The following is a 15,516-nucleotide window of genomic DNA, read 5'->3' as shown; positions in this document are numbered from 1 at the left end:
TTCAGAATGTTTCCCTGTATTGCAGAGGGGAGGAGTCACTGATGCATTGTCTCATTCTACCATACCCTACACACAACACCCTACTGAACTGTGGTTTTGGATCTGTAACTGTAGGCATCGTGTTTCACTTTCAACTTCTACAGGCCTGGGATTCCCCGGTATGGTAACTATCAGCCAAAGTTGATAAGTTCATTTTTTGTGTGTCAGTACAATAAATGGATCATCAAATATTAACATTGAGATGTCAAACATATAAAACCATCTGCACAATACGGCGAATATGATTCAACTACAAATATGATTCCAAAATCCATGTTCTTACTATGTGCATTCCACTGAGGTCACAGTGCAGATTGTTGGAGCTGTTGAGGAGCTCATGGTGAAGCTCTCAACATGTTCTCTGGCTATTTCCGTGGAGTTATTTAGGGGGGTTTGTGTATGTGTGTTTTTTTGTGGCTGGGGGGATGTGTGTTTATGTTGTTGAACTTGGTGTGTGGTGGTCTCTGCAGCCTGAAGCATTACTCAACATCCTGAGTTTGGGGTGGAGTGTGGATAAGAGTCTCCACGAATTGCTCCACTTGCTCCTCTCAGCATTATGCCCTTGTTAGGGCACTTGAATAAAGGCACCAAACAGTACTGGCTCTGTCTCATTCTTTTGCCTCCTAGCACACTAAAATGCAATGTAGAATGTGCAAATTGAGACCTAACCATTAAAACCCAGCAGTAGTGTGCAGCCTTGCTCATGGCTGGCTTTATCCTCTTAGTTAACCATGTGTGAAAGGCAAACCCCTCATCAACACCCCTCTCCTCCTTTGTCTAATCCGTCCTTGCTCCAGATACATCGTAAGGACTGTTCAGTGTTAAACACCTGGGGGTGCGATGGTGATGGTGTTTGACTGGTGTAGACAAATGATGTATGGTCATAGCAGATATAATCTTTCGGCAATGTCTCAGCTCTGCCATTTCTCTTATACAGCGAGAAGACAAAGCCCAGTTGTAGAGCCTTGAAACATTGCTGTGAGTATCTGACAGCAGACACAAGTATTAGTGAAGGTACTGATTAGAACAGGGGTACTACTGACTTATCTAAACCAATATGGCAGCCATGAACATGCTTCATCGTCAACCCTCAGAAGCGTTTAACAGAGTGAAGAGGATTCTAATTCTAAGTTGCCCGAAGTGAAACTAGAGTACTGCGGTAAGACGATGCTATTCTCTGAGGTTCGGCTTACACGCTGTTCGGCCTTTTGTTCTTCAGCCGTCCCGCTCTTAATGCATAATTAAAGCTGGGAGAGGAGAGAGCCCTTAAATAGGATCTCGCTCTCTCCATCCTATTCGGCCTCTTGGACGTTTTAAAAAAAGAACAGACAGCGCAGCAGATTTTTCATTATCACAGGGAAAAAAAATAAAAAATGATCCAGAAGTCGTGTTCAAGGTCTGGATTTTGACAAACTCCGCCTACTGCGCTGTGAATGGCCAGGAGACTTAATTAACAGAGGATATGTGGCTTGCTATCCAATGCTGGTGCAAGAAGCATGAAATGAGACAATCTTAGCACAGGAAAAAACAAGCCAATCCCTAAGCAAGTAGCCATGGTTGGATGGAATAAAATATATCTTGAAGTTTATTAAAAAAAAATCCTAGCTTTGGTAATAATCCAGATGTGTTCTAAGGTTCAGTCCAAAAGCATAACAGAAGGAAGCCTTTCTTTTTTAATGAAGGTCTCCAAAACCCGCATATGGGGGTGCAAAAAATAATAATAATAAAAAAAGAAAGCTTCCAGTCTGAGGCTGAGATCAGACGGAAGGCCACAACACTCAACGTCTGATGAATTTTTCAGGTCCTGTCTTTTAAAAACTTGAGCAACATTTGTGTTTAGGAAGAAAAAGCCTTTGGCTCATGGCAATTTGCTTCCATGAATAATGGAATAAGGGTCTGAGACAGAATAGGAAAGACCTGATTTTTGGAGGTTTTTATTTGTTTTTTATCTGGGGAAAGAGGGCACGGCAGTGGCTATAAAATCATGCTTTCAGGTCTTCCAAATAGTAAATATCTGTTTGATTTGAGATGACACCAACCTAGCATTTCTCCTGTGGTGTTGCTATCAATGTGTGAAGAGTGGGAGAGTGACAATCCAACACAATGGGCAGCACTTTGAACACATTTTATAAGTGGTCAGAAACTTGTAAATAACTAATGAAAGAATAACGTAATGTTAAAACCAAGCACACATTGTTTTTCCCAATAATTTTGATGTGTCACATGACCCTCTTCCCATTGAAAAAACAAAAGTTGGATCCAAAATGGCCGACTTGAAAATGGCCACCATGGTCACCACCCATCTTGAATATATATATATATATATATATATTAGACATAACAGGAGTGTGCTCTTGCTCATGGCTTCATTGACCTCTCTGCACAGTTGACCATGTGTGAAAGACAAACCACACACCAACACCCCCAACCCTTTGTCTTAGGGAAGTGATTTAAGCTGTCCTTGCTCCAGATACATCATGAGGACCGGTCAGTGTTAACAACCTGGAGATCTGCAGTGGACCTTGGCTAGTGGGTGGAGGTAAATAATGTAATTTTCTAGATTTATTGAGAGAAAGTGGGCACACAGGTTAAACGCTTGTATTTAAAGATATCTGAGACGTTCCAACGTGGCTCACTTATTTATGGGAAGGTAGGTTTAAGGGTAAAATTTCACTTAAGCTCATGTTTACACCTGGCATTAACATCTCATTACTGGGATCTGATCTTGGTGATTAAACCATCATTCAGTTAAGATGCACTTACACTTGACCTTTTTAGATGCAGCCTTGTGCTCCACAGGCCATTCTTCTCTATCTACTTGATAAGAGCAAGAGAGAAAGCGGACGATGGGAAGCGGGTGGAGCTACATGTTGTCAGGCTGTGAATGCAGAAATGCCACATCATGTTTATGTACAGACGCAGATGTAATCACAACATGTTTATACACACAGGCAGATCTGATCACAATGTACACACACACTGATCTAAACTGACATGAAGATCCTATCACAATGCTGATTTGATTACAATGATGTAACACATGCTAATGCAATTGAATGTGCTCATACACACATGCAGACTCATTCACAATGAAACAAACATGCATTTGTCTGTAAAACTCATCTGTGCAAAAGTTTTAGGCACTAGAGATGAGATTATTATGACATTTAAAAAGCTATTAGAGCAGTAAATGTCTGTTTGCTAAAAACAAACAAATAATGCCCAACATTAGAATAAAACCAAATCACATTATTCCAGTGTGTTACTCTGTGTGTGAATGTGTCGGTTTAAATCTTTCCAAATCTCTCCTCGTGGCAGTCCGTATGTAAGGTTTTCATCCTATACCTACTTTTACTGTTTAATAAATAATGATTTTAAACAATGTGTGCTGTTGATTTAACAAATTCATGCAAATCAAGGAGAATCTGAACAAAACATTGTTCTTCAAACTCACACCTACTACTTTATATATATATATATCTTATTTGATTTACATTATTATTTATTTGTATTTACTGTGATTATATATAACTTTATACAAGCACCACGCTTACAGAGAAGGCATTAGTTTAAATATATATATTAATCTTAGGTGGCTGAGACTTCTGCACAGTACTGTACATACAGGGGTTGGTCAATGACACTGAAACACCTGTCATTGTAGTGTGGGAGGTTTCATGGTTAAATTGAAGCAGCCTGGTGGCCACTCTTTATTAATTGCACATTGCACCAGTAAAACCATGTGCATCCAATGGTTCAAACATTGTATCCTGAAGGCGGTGCCGTGTATCAGGACGACAATGCACCAATACACACAGCAAGACTGGTGAAAGACTGGTTTGATGAACATGAAAGTGAAGTTGAACATCTCCCATGGCCTGCACAGTCACCAGATCTAAATATTATTGAGCTACTTTGGGGTGTTTTGGAGGAGCGAGTCAGGAAACGTTCTCCTCCACCAGCATCACGTAGTGACCTGGCCACTATCCTGCAAGAAGAATGGCTTAAAATCCCTCTGACCACTGTGCAGGACTTGTACATGTCATTCCCAAGACGAATTGACGCTGTATTGGCCGCAAAAGGAGGCCCTACACCATACTAATAAATTATTGTGGTCTAAAACCAGGTGTTTCAGTTTCATTGTCCAACCCCTGTATATATATATATATATATATATATATATATATTCTGTTTCATAATGTACAGTATATTTTTACATTTCTTTTTCAGGATGTGCAGATAAAGAGTGAGCGTGTGAAGATCAGAAGGTTACAGATAATGAAATGAATGAACAAAAGCACACTGACGGCGACCCTTGTAGAGCACTTAATCAGTAGGTGAGGTAATGATGAGTCAGTCCAGCAAAACACCTGCGAGAACATCCATAAAGTTACCAGTTTCCAGTTAAGAGGCCACATCATACACTTTTCTTGAGTGAACTGTATGTAATTATAAGCCTGTTTACATACTACTTCAAGTCTTGAAGTGTTTTAATAAAAGGAAAATCAGTGGAAATAATAAAACGTATCACTGAGAGGCCACTGCTTTATAAGCTTTCCCTGTGTCCATGACTTAATTCAGCCTATTAGCTCGTTGTCAAGCTCAAAATGAGACTAATCAAACAAGTGGGTGAGGAAAACACAAGCTCTCAGCCCTGTGGACAATGTAACACCCTGGTGTGCTCGAGTCTTTTCTCAAGGAGAATTCATGTTGTACTTATGACCACAGCCCAAAGGAAGAAAGGCCGCTGAGGCTGATGGACGTTCCTCAGTAAGAGAATTTGTGTGTGTGGTCATCAGGTCAGTCGTCCCCACTGGCTGAGCATGCTGTCGTCTCTTAAAATATCCATCACACACTGCCACTGAAGTGCCCTGGGCTACTGATGTACAAACAGAGTGGCTAAACACACACACACACACACCCACACACATACAAATAAAAAAAAAATTGGAGATTTACAAACAGCAATGAGTTTGAGACTGAACGTATCCTCGTTGTTAAGTGGCAATACATTTATGGAAAACTGCATCGCCATCATATCTTTTGAAATAAAGCATATTAATACGTAGTCTGTTCCTGTTTCGTAAATAACAGTCGTAAATACTCTTCTGAGAAGACTTTACACTAGATGTTGGTATATTGCTGTGAGAATCTGATTGCAGCTAAAATAATCTCAACCACAGATGCTCCGCCCACATTTCTGCATTCTGTTTGTCTCTCTGTACAGCCACGTGTGTCCGTGTATCGTTTTGTACTGGCTCGGGTACTGCTCCGACATGAAGGAAGGAGACTTGTGATTGGCCCTTTAGTGTGTGAAAAATTGTAAATGGCTTAAAGCGTCGTAGGGCGCTAAACGTTTTACGTATTTGAGCAGGGATTTGCTTAGAATCCAGTTTTAATAAAACTGGTTCTTTATTATTAGGTTGTAAACGGAATAGAGATTTTACTTTGTGAACTTTGTGACATCACAACAACAGAGAATTAAAAATGAACTAATTATCCATATATCCAGCCTTCTTTCAGAGAGGTTTAAAACTGTTACACACAGTTCTATTCAGTGCGCACATACGTCACGGAAGAAAAACAAAATGGTGGAATGGTGGAAACCAAAATGTCCAGATTGGGGTTTGTTTCAGTAAATATTCTCTATTGGTGTAGAGCTCACTTTATGAAACTGTTCTCTCGTTTCTGTAAAGAGATCAAAATGTCTTTCCAATTTTGAATAGTTTTGTGCTGCAACTGGGAGAGGCTGAATGTTTCAGTGACATTACCATGCATCATTGTTAAACTAAAACTGACTTTTAAAATCCCAATTGGTTTTGAAAATAGGCAGCATGTCACACTTGTCTTTCTGTTGTAAAATCACACACACACACACACACACACACACACAAAGACAAATACCAAGACTGGTTATCACACGCAGTGATTGTCATCAAGGCAACAACTACAAATCTCTCAAGAGAATTGGTGCAATCACAAGTAACCAGACAAAGATGAAGTTGGATGTGTTGCATCTTGCTTGTTTTCCTATTTATGCATTTAAATGTATCGTCCTATTCTCTTTGGCCATTAACTCAATCAGTTTCCAGTTGCATCTCAGATCATTTAACAGTACAGGAACTGGATATGTTTTGAGTTTTAAGACACAAGCAAAATTTTAGAAGGTTGATGCTAGATAAAATGGTTAGAGGTTTTTTCACACAATACCAGATTTACCAGTGGTGTCAATCACGTTTAGATCAATCTTCCAACCTGAAGAAAGTGTTAGTGTGAATGTTTCATAAAGGTCATATCAGGGATTAAATCAAGCTTAAAAGACTTTAGCTCACTCTATTTGAGAGCTGTTGTTCCCTCAGGAGGAGCCTTCAGAGGACTGTCCTATAGAGAACCCGACCTTCTGAGGCCGCAGCCTGGGCCTTGAGTGATATGCTACTTCAAAGTTAATTTTAAATAAGTGTAATACGTGTCCTTTAAAACAGACCAAAGAAAAACAGCTTACATACACCATTCCAACAAAATTAACTGAAGGTCAGATATTTAGGTGCCTAATCAAGTAGAAAAACGTGAGCACTGCACAAAGTCCAAGAGCCAATCCATCAGCGCTGAAAGTACACAGTTGCTCAAACAGCAGCAAAAACCTCCAGCCTGCGATCTGTACCCTCGTCAGTATGCACGGCACATCGGTGACGAATCATTCCACACAACACCCCCCAACATCACTCGCTCCCTCCCTCTTTCTCTCTCTCTCAGTCGTCCTCCACTTCATCCTGCCTCTCCTTCTCCATCTCTTGATCCCTCTTTTTCTCCCTTCAGTCATCTTGGCAGAAACCATCAAAGGACACAGTGGAGGATAAGAATAGCATTAACTTCTATTTATAGCCTAATGAAAGAATGCCTCGAACAAAACATAATATCCACCCCTCCTTTACCCCTCTTCCACCACCTTGGATATGTTCAGGACGAGTAATGAGAGAACTAGAGAAAAGGGAGAGGGTTATATTTCTGCAGATGAGGTGATTTGTGCTTGGCACAGTGCAAAAATAGAAATGTTTAGTCAATGATTCCACTTTGATAGGAGATCTGCTTCATTTTTCTTTCATGAATAAGAAGGTTGGGGCAGTGTGCTGATACACTGCTGACTGAACACTTTCAGTCCAAAAGGAACTTCATAGGAAAATAAAGCCATTTGCCTTAAACATAATGCTAGATGCTTTTTAGCCTTGGTATTTCTGAGCTAGTCAGGTAACGTTTATAATCAATGTGAATTACTGCTAACTGACCATTAAATCTACACTTAAAAATACAGCGGGTGAAAAAAGTATAAAAAAAATACTTCATTCATTTGAGTTTAAATGAGAATTCGATTTTTTTCATGTGTTTATTTAACCGTCCTAATGAATGTCAAGCAGCTAATCTGTTTTAGCGCCTACAGCTGCTTTTCTAAACTACAAAGATCATGAATCCAAACAACGGCTTAGTTTTTCCTACTATTTTTTGAGGCATTTAACTCTGTAATGGGCTAATCGGCAATACGCATTAAGAAACATAGCTATAATATTTTTTACCTCTTTTCCCCTTCATACATTGTGAATTTTACATGAAATCAGACCTAACTTTCATTAGTAGCGAAAGTCATTTGTTAGAACGTTTGAAAATGAATTGTGATAACTGTCCACAAACCCAGTGGCTGCTTTTCTAAACTACAAGGACATATGTGATCCAGTACCAGATATTGTCCTTCAAAATGTATGAAGATTATTAAGCATCAGTTAACATTACTAATAATACATCTTACTAGCTGCCCATTAGTTAAGGCTTTAAGCACTTGTCCAAGGTCATTGTTTAATCCCTGTGATGCCATTCAAAGCACACACTCCACAGGGTGGGTAGTGGCCTAAGTCAAAGTGGCCCAAAGCAAGCCACTGCAGTGTCTGTTTGCTGGCATTACAGATCTGGACACTTAGAGTTCTCCTTCAAGCATATTAGGCTATCCAGTGGAGTTTTAGCAGTTCAAAAAATCTGTAGGTGGCTTCACATGTCTTGGAGGACAACACAGTCTTACACGAATTTGTGATATAGTCACATATATAGGAGACTGCAATTCGTGACATACTCGCATATTTTCGTCATTTTATGCGACAGTATCACAATTATAAGTGAATGGGTAATTACCATAGATACACTATGCGACAGTAACACCAAAACTCTTCCTCATTACAGGCGTCATTACTCATAACATAGAAAAGGGCATAATGTGAATTACATAACAAAGGTTCTTATTCCAACAAAGGCATAGTATTTTTTCATAATATTTCTCCTGAGCAATGTTTATTATTGATTTCCTACTTTAGCTATAACTCTAACGAGAAAATTTCTTTCACTTAACGTTATTTTGAGTAATTTTCAAAAGGTTAATAGTGAAAAGGACATTTCTCTAGCCATTATTTGCTTTGATACTTTATCAAATAATGAATTGGTTCAGTTATATTTTCCGTAAATAAAAATAAGACTGTGGTATTAACGAATGGTATTGACGCCTTAATGAGGAAGGGTTGTCGTGTTATTGTCGCATAACACGGCACACGGATATGACGGTTTCTATGGTAATTACCCATACACTTATGATCATGATATTGTCGCATAAAATGTCGCAAATATGCGACTATGTCACGAATTGCAGTCCCCTATATATGTGAATATATCATGAATAGGTGTGAGACCGGGTTGTGGAGGAACCATATGCTTCAATCTCCCTCCCAGCTTAGTAGCAGGTGCCCTATGTAACAGGCAGAATTAGTGGTGACTAAATAGAGGAAAAAAAGATGAGTACAAAAAATAGACATATATGATTCCAATCTGTGGCTGATTATTTTCAGACAGAGAGAAATTTAAAAAAACCTCACATTTAAACCCATGAGTTAATGTGAGAAGCATGTAAAATTTGAGACGTCATGCTAATTGTTCATTGTGTTCGCGTTTGCTTTTATTCCTGCATTAGAAAGATATCTAAATCTGAACTGCAAAAACCTATTTGTATCTGAATTGGTCAAATTACAATTTGAGCCAATTACAAAGCACTAATAATTATTATTAAGACTTATTAAGCACTAATCATCAAGTATTACTAATTGTTTTTAGTTAAATTACAGGGACTGTAAAGTATGAATTCAATGGTTTCTCAAACACAGCAGTTTGACCAAAAACACTAAAGCAGCTATAAGAAACTTTTCTTCAGTTAGCAATTTGGAAATGAAATTATGATGTCCATTCTAGGATTCACTCTCAGTCATTTAGCGTTTTTAAACTTAAAGCAGTGTGGTTTTCTAAATTACCATACGTGGGTCCAGTGTGACATTTCAGAATTGTCTTAGACAGTGTATTAATAGGTACGAATTAGCATCGAAAAAAAATAAACCTTGCTAACTGCCCATTTGTTTTTATTCATAAATAATCATATTGACACTTAAGCAGAAGCAGCTGGGAAAAGCATAGGTACCACATGACGGATGTAGCAGTGGCACAGGAGACTATGATCTGTTTTAATAATGCAGGAGCTGTCTGTCTCTCAGACACTGAGAAGCCCCTGGGTCTGACGGCAAGCATTAGCCACGGCTAGCATTCAGCAGTGTAGACACAGCCCACAAAGTGCAGGAGAATTCAAGCATATCAACTCAGATTTAAAACACTACCCAGATGCTGACATTATACACTTCTGTGCTTAGCTCCTTCAAGTGTGGAGGGGAAAAGGTCGAGAAAAACAAGTGGAGGCTAGTTGTGTTAGCGTTTTGATCTGTTTTTCAGTGAATTCTCTGAAGTACAGCTGAGTGAGCAAGCGTACATAATTTAGTCTTGTGGTCATATTGTGTCTTGTTCAAGGTTGGATGCCTGTGGAGGGTTACAGCATAAAGTTAGCCAGGTCAAACACAAACAGCAAAACTAGTGTTTGCTTGATATTAGCTGGGTCAGTTACAGGACTGGGACAGGCTTCAGTTAATGCTGATCTAAGGAAAGGCATGCGGCCTAACGACAGACACAAAAGAACAGGGTGTTTCTGGTGAAGTTGTTGGGATAAGAATCAAAGAACCCTGAATGATTTATTATCCCAGTGAAAGCAACACGGTCCATTATGATAAAGAGTTAAGAACACTGAAGCTGAATCATACAATGAGTCAGACATACTCCATAAATACAATGTGACATAGAACTTATTTGAAGAAATACAGTGCGGTGTAATGGGACAGTGAGGTGATTTTTTTAGTGTTGGAATTTTAGCCAAGAACATTGACTTTGAATATAAAGAATTATTATACATCTAAATATTTATCAGCTATTTATAGAACTGCATCCATATGCAGATATCTAAATCCACCAAGATTTTTAATACAGAGATTTCAGCTACTATAATTTTGACACACTGCTAACACATATGTCCAACTGTGCACAAAATTGGGAATTTTGTACTATTCCCAAAGAAAAGCACTGACCAATAAAATGAGACAATATGGACCAGTCGAACTTGAGGTGGAAAGCTCCCTGACATTGGGCTAGAGAGCAGTGGGACTGTGTTTTCTGAACTGCTGGCGCTCCATTCAATACATTTAGGATAAAGTTGCGTATACTTGGCATTTGTTTTTAAATAATCCCAATATTCTTTGGACTGTTTCTGTTTATAATTTTGGCTGTATGTGTCTGGTGCACTTTCAAGACCTTGTAGCCCACCAAAACTGTCAACATCTGATAAACAGTACATTTAGAGAACCTGCAAGTAGGTCACACACAAAATATCATGATCAACAGATGAGGAATACGAGTGAAGGATAGAGATATGTGATGAAAAGAAGGAAATTCTCATGATTTAAGGCAAATCACCCTCTATGAAACATGGTGGCGGAGGCGCACATAGCTGCCAGGGACACTGGCTCATTTGTTTATTGATGATTGCTGATGTGAATGGCAAAGCAAACCAGTAAATGTTGCTTGACCTTCCAATAAGACAGTGATCTCAAGCATAGTGCTCAAGTTATTCCAAGCCGAAAAAATTGAATAATCTTTAATGTCCAAGTCAATTATCTGACCCCAATCCCACTGAGCTTGATTTTCAGTTACAAACAAAGGTCTGGCAGAGCTTAGCCAGGGAAGACACCCAGCATCTGGGTCACTGACTTCAAGCAGTCATCAACCGCAGAGGACATCCTCTCGAGTACTACGCATAATTTTACTTAAGATTATGTTAATTAAGTCATTTATTTTTGGTCCCCTGGAACTGGAAGACTATGTATTAAAAGGTCTATGATTCCTTTTTAGTTCTGCATGCGCACACATTATATTACCACAGCTCATCCAGCTATTTTTCTGAAATCAAACCTAATAAAAAGGAGTTTGTTCCTTTTTGCTGCTGAATTTTCTGGAACATTGCAGTGCGGATCTTACTGCAGCCACATAAGCATAAATGAGGTCATATACTGATATTGAACGATTAGTTTTAATGCCACTCCAATTGATCTCAGAAATGCTGAGTGGTGCTCCATCACTTAAAAGAGCCCAGTACTTGATGCTTGATGTGTTGCTTCTCCAGAGCATGTCATTCTATTGGAAATGGATTTCTATGATGATTAATCACAGTGTTATATACATAACTGAGCGTCTGTGACAGAAATCACTAGGAAAAGTGTCTTACGTTTGGACATCGAGTAGATGTAAATATGCCTGAGTTATAGCTGATAAAAACAGGGTATTGAATAACTGCTCATGAATCTGGAGATAAAGACAAACTCAAAAGACCTAACACCAACACCTGAGATATTTGAGAAGGGTAGAATAAGTAGCCCATTCAAAACCAAATTCCAGTAACACGCATCTCTCTGCCAACTTTGTCCAAGTAGGAATTTCCATATACCTTCTCCAAAGTCCAACTGTAGGCCTATGGACACATCTAAGTTGCTCTCCCAATTTTTCTTTGGTCTTGAATGTGGCGAACATGTCACAGGATAACAGCTCCACACACATCCCTTATGTAAGTGTTTGTTTAATTGCCTTCCAGGTATTTTGCCTTTTTTCAGCTTATGTAAGCAGAAGGCCCCTGAGCACTCACACTTTGGCAGGGGTTATATTCAAGAGCTGCTCCATGACATTCTCAGAAGGAGATTATTCTGATTAATTTAAGAAAAAAAAAAGACATCACAAAGGGTGTGTGTTTAGAAGACACGTGCCTGTTATTTCTATTTGGGTTGATCATTTCACCCTATTGCAAAATAACTAGGGCATGAAGAAGCGTGTCACTTTATTCAACCTCATGTTTACAGGAGTTGCATCATGGGAAAAAAAAAGCAAGCAACATGCATAGCTGGGGATGGGAAATTGAATGACTATTGACTGCAGTTGGATGATTTTTGGCCCAAATACAAGACTGAAGGATGTTTCATTAGTTTGGCCAATAATAAATTAGATTATATTACACTATATGCTCTAGTGGATAGGAATGTGTCTGTATAGGATTACCTAAGCAGGGAATCCAACCCCAGTCTACTGCTTTGAGGGCAATTATTTTACCCACTGTCCTTTACCAAACACGTCAGCCCAAAAGCTCAGACCAAGAAAAGCATGGCAGTTTATTAAAGTACTGTAATTCAGATAAATCTGTGTTTCTCTATCACATGTTTATCCCAGTTTTGTGTTCATTTACATGTCAGAAAACACTGGTTTGGATAAGAGCTGCTTTAATACATTCTCTTTCTCTGCCTTATTGTCTAGAGATTATCTATTATCATTTCTGACAAATGATTGTTGCGCTGTGTTATGTTTCAAATTAAAAACCTGTTAAACTTATTTTGTCATTTTTAGCATCAAAACAAACAGAACAAATCTGTAGAACAGACTTGAGCCAATCTACAAACAGAAGATAAAGGGGCTAAAGAAGATAAAGTTCTGTAATATACAATTGTATACAGTAAAGTATTAAAGCAAACAAAAGTAACCATTCCCAGCTTGGCATTTAATGAACCCTAAATAAAAGTCATTATTTGTGTCACTAACATGCTCTACCCAGTTTTAAGAAGGGATAATCTCTGGTCTCTGTCCTGTAGATGATGAAGTGCAAAAGGGGTGACAGTCAGACCCTACAAAAGTGCAGTTAATCGAGGGGAAAGCAAGGGCCATGTGGATTGTCATGAAATATGCAGCAGAAATCCATCACAGAACAAGAAGCCATTACAGCCTTCTGATGGTCTAAAAAATTCATTAGTCCAAAACAAAACCTTTTTAATGGAAAATTGGGTAAACTCAGGAATGGAAGGGAGGTACTGATGTTTAAAAAAGGACTGAACAGTTCAGGAACTGTGCAAAGAAAAAGAAGAAGAAGAAGGGAAACAATAACAACAACAAGAAAAAGATAAATAAAAAACTCAATCGAGTTCAAAAATGAGACAATGAAGAAGAATGAGAATGCAGTAACGTTATATGAAGTCTTCTAATCGTTGATATAAATTGGCCGAGACCAGCCCCCACCTAAACCCCGGCAGGTTCTCAGTTTTCCTGCCAAACCAGGCTTGTATGAAAATGCAGTATTGGGTGAAAGTTAATAATCATGTGTGCGTTTTTGGGCTACTTTTAAAGTACTACTTTAATTATCAGATTTTGCTGTGCATCCTCATAAAGAGTATGTAAGATTTTGGGAAGAAAAGCTATAGTCAGTTTCCCAGACAGAGGTTAGTTTAAGAGTATGCAGGGTTTTGAATGGGGATTTAAATTTTTATAAGAAAATGATAGTCCATGACTAGGCTTAATTACTGTCCTGGTAATTCCCCCTATTCTATTAAAAAGATACAATTAAACATCAGCTAAATGTGAGAAATTATTGTTTTAAAAAAAGTCAATAATATATTGACTAGAACAGCAGTACAGTATGGAAATGTGCACTTTTTTCATCTGTTCAAACTAAATTTAAAACCAGTTCCTGTTGTTAATGGATAATGGATCCAGCAGTAGGGTTTCAAGCCGGACCTGGCACCCTGCGGATGGGGAAGCGTCCCTTACTGACAAAACCATGATAGAAAAATAAGTGCTGAGATAAACATGACGAACACAGCTCCTCCTCCACCCCCCATAATAACTGAACAGCTCTCAAAAGCGCACGTGAAGTAGGAATTTGAACGCGTTTTTGTCGGTTTAGACCTACAGAAACCCTGGGACCATGGCTGTGTGTGTGTCTGCACCATTACCGAACACACGGGGCTAACGCAAGGTAAATGCGTTTGTATTTGGAGTCCGTTGTAGTGATGTACGATTCGTGGAGGAATCGTTTATCGGAACCGACTCTTTTCAATGAACAAGGCGAACCGATTCAAAAGTGAAGCCCACTTTTCTGTAGTTGTATCAGAATGAATCATTCAAGTAAATTTTCGGTTCGTCTTAAAGTCTCCGTCAATTTCAGTTTCATTGTAATAACATCAGGCATATGACAAAAATAAGTGAAAATGAAGCAAGCCAGAATATTCATATAAGTTCCTTAATTATTTGATCCAAATTCCTGTCTGCGAAAATGATTCATGAATCATGCCGAGTCGGTTTACTTTATTCGTAGACGCATAAACATTAGAAATGATTCCAAGTATCACTTTATCAAAAGTTAATGAACTACCATACTAGCGTGTGGACATTATAGCTAAACGAATCGGCTCATGAATCATTCGAATGAATCGGTTCAGTAAGAATGAATCGACGTTCCTATCACTATTATGGTGCTATCATCTGTGAACACGAGGAGCAGGAGCAGTACGGGTGAAAGCGAGTGATAGAGAAAATATGGAGCTGGAGCAAGGTTTCTCTTTGCTGTACCTGGATGCTGCAGCAGATCTCAGAGTCGTCCAGCAGCCGCACGGTGCAGTGGAACTCGGCACCGAGAGAACACACGCTGGGGCTCCGCAGGCGAAGCATCTTCATTTTCATGACTCCATGGAGAAAGATGGAGAGATGGAAAGAGAGAGAGGAGCTGATGCTGCTGCTGCTATACAGCGTGGGGAGCAGTTCCCTCCCCTTTATTTTCCCCTCCCTCTCTCCCTCCTTCTCCTTCACCTTCCCCCTGGCCCTCCCTCTTTTCCTCTCCTCTCTGAGCACAGCAAACAAGATTGGAACGATATATCGGGTTTGAACACTGATTACAGGACCTACAATTAACAAAATACTGAGCAAATACCTTATGTAAGACGGACACATGCCATAATCTCGAAGCAACTGTACATGGCTTTCATGGTCAACAATCCACTGCAACAACGTGCTGTTTCAATATATTATTTTATTAAACTATTCACATTCCACCATCAATCTATAACGTAATATCTGTAATGTTAGCACTACGTCGTTTGCGCAGCAGTGGGAGCAGTTTTCTCACTGATCAAATTGAACTCCACCTCTGAGCAGCCATTGGCTCGGGAGCTTGTGAATTCCATCTTTTCATTGGCTGCATGTAAGCAATATGTA

At 39.1% G+C, this 15,516-nt stretch overlaps 1 protein-coding gene across 1 annotated transcript in view; it reads right to left on the bottom strand.

Annotated features, from left to right (window-relative positions):
• frmd3 (FERM domain containing 3) overlaps positions 1–15,002 on the bottom strand; it is a 42,187-nt gene extending 27,185 nt beyond the window's left edge. Inside the window, exon 1 of the mRNA XM_066643129.1 lies at positions 14,875–15,002. Coding sequence (XP_066499226.1) covers positions 14,875–14,985 — 111 coding nt within the window. The 5' untranslated portion in view covers positions 14,986–15,002. The remainder of the gene's footprint in view (positions 1–14,874) is intronic.
• Between the last annotated feature and the right edge of the window lie 514 nt (positions 15,003–15,516).

This window comes from Hoplias malabaricus, chromosome 14, assembly GCF_029633855.1.
Source record: "Hoplias malabaricus isolate fHopMal1 chromosome 14, fHopMal1.hap1, whole genome shotgun sequence".
In the NCBI taxonomy this organism is placed as follows: domain Eukaryota; kingdom Metazoa; phylum Chordata; class Actinopteri; order Characiformes; family Erythrinidae; genus Hoplias; species Hoplias malabaricus.
This window is presented reverse-complemented; position numbering and strand designations above follow the sequence as displayed.